The sequence below is a fragment of the Aspergillus brasiliensis genome (assembly GCF_001889945.1).
Source record: "Aspergillus brasiliensis CBS 101740 unplaced genomic scaffold ASPBRscaffold_75, whole genome shotgun sequence".
Lineage (NCBI taxonomy): Eukaryota > Fungi > Ascomycota > Eurotiomycetes > Eurotiales > Aspergillaceae > Aspergillus > Aspergillus brasiliensis.
The window spans coordinates 1-2,615 of NW_027137515.1; the positions used below are offsets into that span (position 1 = coordinate 1).

The following is a 2,615-nucleotide window of genomic DNA, read 5'->3' on the forward strand; positions in this document are numbered from 1 at the left end:
TTAACTAACCCTAATGGTCCTTTAGTTAATTATAAACATGCTCATGAAGGTGATTTATTTATGACTATTCCTTTAATTATTTTAGCTATTTTTTCAATATTCTTTGGATATTTAACTAAAGATATTTTTATAGGTTTAGGTACTGGTTTCTTTACTGATAATAGTTTATTTATTCACCCTAGTCATGAAATTATGTTAGATACTGAATTTGCTGTACCTACATTCTTTAAATTATTACCTTTTGTGTTTACTGTTTCATTAAGTTTACTTTCTGTTTTATTATCCGAATTTTTACCTAAATTACTTATTAATTTTAAATTCTCTAGATTTGGTTATAATATATTTAGTTTCTTTAATCAAAGATTCTATATAGAATTATTTTATAATAAATATATAGTTGAAGGTGTTTTAAAATTAGGTGGTCAAACTTCTAAAAGTTTAGATAAAGGTTCTGTAGAATTATTAGGACCTTACGGTTTAGAAAAAGGATTATTAGCTTTAAGTAATAGTTTAGGTAATTTAAGTACAGGTATTGTTACTACTTATGCTTTATATATCTTAATAGGATTAATCTTTTATATTTCTCTATTATATTTCTCATATAATGATAATAATTTATTAATCTTAATTATTTTTACTTTATTTGCTTTATTAAACAGTAACAAGAAATAGTCTTTAAACGTCGCGCGCGTGCAGTGTGCACGCTCGCGAAGGGACTAATAAATAGTCATTAAACAAATATATGTTTTTTTTATAATATTTGTTTAATTTAAAGTTATTTTTTCTTTAAAAAAAAAAAAACATATAATTTTTTTTTTAGTCTTTAACTTTTTTTTTTTTTAGTTTTTAAATTTATTTTTATATACTTTATGCTTTTATCGTCAATATTTTGTTTATTACTATCTAATGCTTTATCTTTTAGACGTGATACTGCAATTTTATATAGTAGAATTGGAATAATAGTATTATTTTATTGTATTTATTTAGCTTATAATAATTTATTTTTAACATATTTAGATAATGGTATTGGGTTATTTGGAGGGTTATTTTACACATCTTCTATAACACAAATATTTCACATATTAATATTTCTAGTAAGTTTATTGATATTGAATATGACAGGTTTTTATCCTAGAAAGCTTATATCAAGTGAATATATGAGTTTACATAAATTAATATTTACAAAATTAAGCTTTGTAAAAAATTTAACTGTATCAAATATTATATTAAAAAAAGGAGAACAATATACAATAATAGAATATACATTAATGTTATTATTTATAATAACAGGAAGTGTATTATTAATATCAAGTAGTGATTTAGTATCCATTTTCTTATCAATAGAATTACAAAGTTATGGATTATATTTATTATGTGCTATGTATAGAAATTCTGAATCATCAACATCAGCTAGTTTAACTTATTTCTTATTAGGAGGATTATCATCTTGTTTTATATTATTAGGAATTGGATTAATTTATGCAAATTTAGGTGTAACATATTTAGATAGTTTTTATGTAATAAATAATTTAGCTGGTATAATAAACAATCAAGAAATAACAACATATATACCATATTGTTTATTATTAATATCAGTAGGATTCTTATTTAAAATATCAGCTGCACCATTCCACTTCTGATCACCTGATGTTTATGATGGTATACCTACAATAGTAACAACTTTTGTAGCAATAATAGCAAAAATATCAATATTAACTTTATTATTACAATTAGTTCATTATACTAATAGTATTTATATTACAACAAGTTATAGTTGAACTACAAGTTTATTAGTAAGTAGTTTATTATCATTAGTAATAGGAACTGTATTAGGTTTAACTCAATTTAGAATTAAAAGATTATTTGCTTATAGTACAATATCTCATTTAGGTTTTATGTTATTAGCATTAACTATTAATAGTGTTGAATCTATACAATCATTTATATTCTATTTAATACAATATAGTTTATCTAATTTAAATGCTTTTATTTTATTAGTAGCTATAGGTTATAGTTTATATGCTTATAATGATAAAAATATAAATCACAATAATTTAATAGATAAAAATAATTCACCAATACAATTAATAAGTCAACTTAAAGGTTATTTCCATATAAATAGTTTCTTAGCTTTAAGTTTATCTATTACTTTATTCTCATTTGCTGGTATACCACCATTAATGGGATTCTTTGCTAAACAGATGGTATTCTCTGCAGCTTTACAAGAAGGATTTATTTTCTTAACTCTTGTAGGTGTTTTAACTAGTGTTATTAGTGCTGTTTATTACTTATTTATTGTAAAAACAATGTTCTTTGATGGGCATACTTATACTTCTTTTAATAAATTAAAAGATCTTAAAATACCAGCCCTTGTTTTACAAAAAGATAAAGTTATCAATAAAATTTACTTTGATTCAAAATTTGCTTTATCTAGTTCTTTAAGTATAACTATTTCTATTTTAACTTTAATTATTCTTTTATTTATGTTTATGCCTAATGAATTATTACATATTTCTAATTTATTATCAATAATATTATTTATACCTAATAGTATTTAAATTTATAAATTAGATTCTTGTACTTCGCGCGCGTGTAGTTATATATATATATAATCA

General features: G+C 21.6%; 2 protein-coding genes across 2 annotated transcripts; both read left to right on the forward strand.

Annotated features, from left to right (window-relative positions):
* Positions 1-45: 45 nt before the first annotated feature.
* ASPBRDRAFT_99870 (uncharacterized protein) lies at positions 46-582 on the forward strand (the record flags this gene model as incomplete). The annotated part of the gene is made up of 1 exon (XM_067629549.1): positions 46-582. A coding segment is annotated over one exon (537 nt), but the record flags the coding sequence as incomplete, so codon positions are not given.
* A 287-nt stretch (positions 583-869) lies between these two features.
* On the forward strand, positions 870-2,558 carry ASPBRDRAFT_79738 (NADH-quinone oxidoreductase subunit N; the record flags this gene model as incomplete). Its single annotated transcript, XM_067629482.1, has 5 exons — positions 870-945; positions 988-1,270; positions 1,316-1,578; positions 1,675-1,773; positions 1,795-2,558. 5 exons carry the CDS (start codon positions 870-872, stop codon positions 2,556-2,558), a joined length of 1,485 nt encoding a protein of 494 aa, XP_067472693.1.
* Between the last annotated feature and the right edge of the window lie 57 nt (positions 2,559-2,615).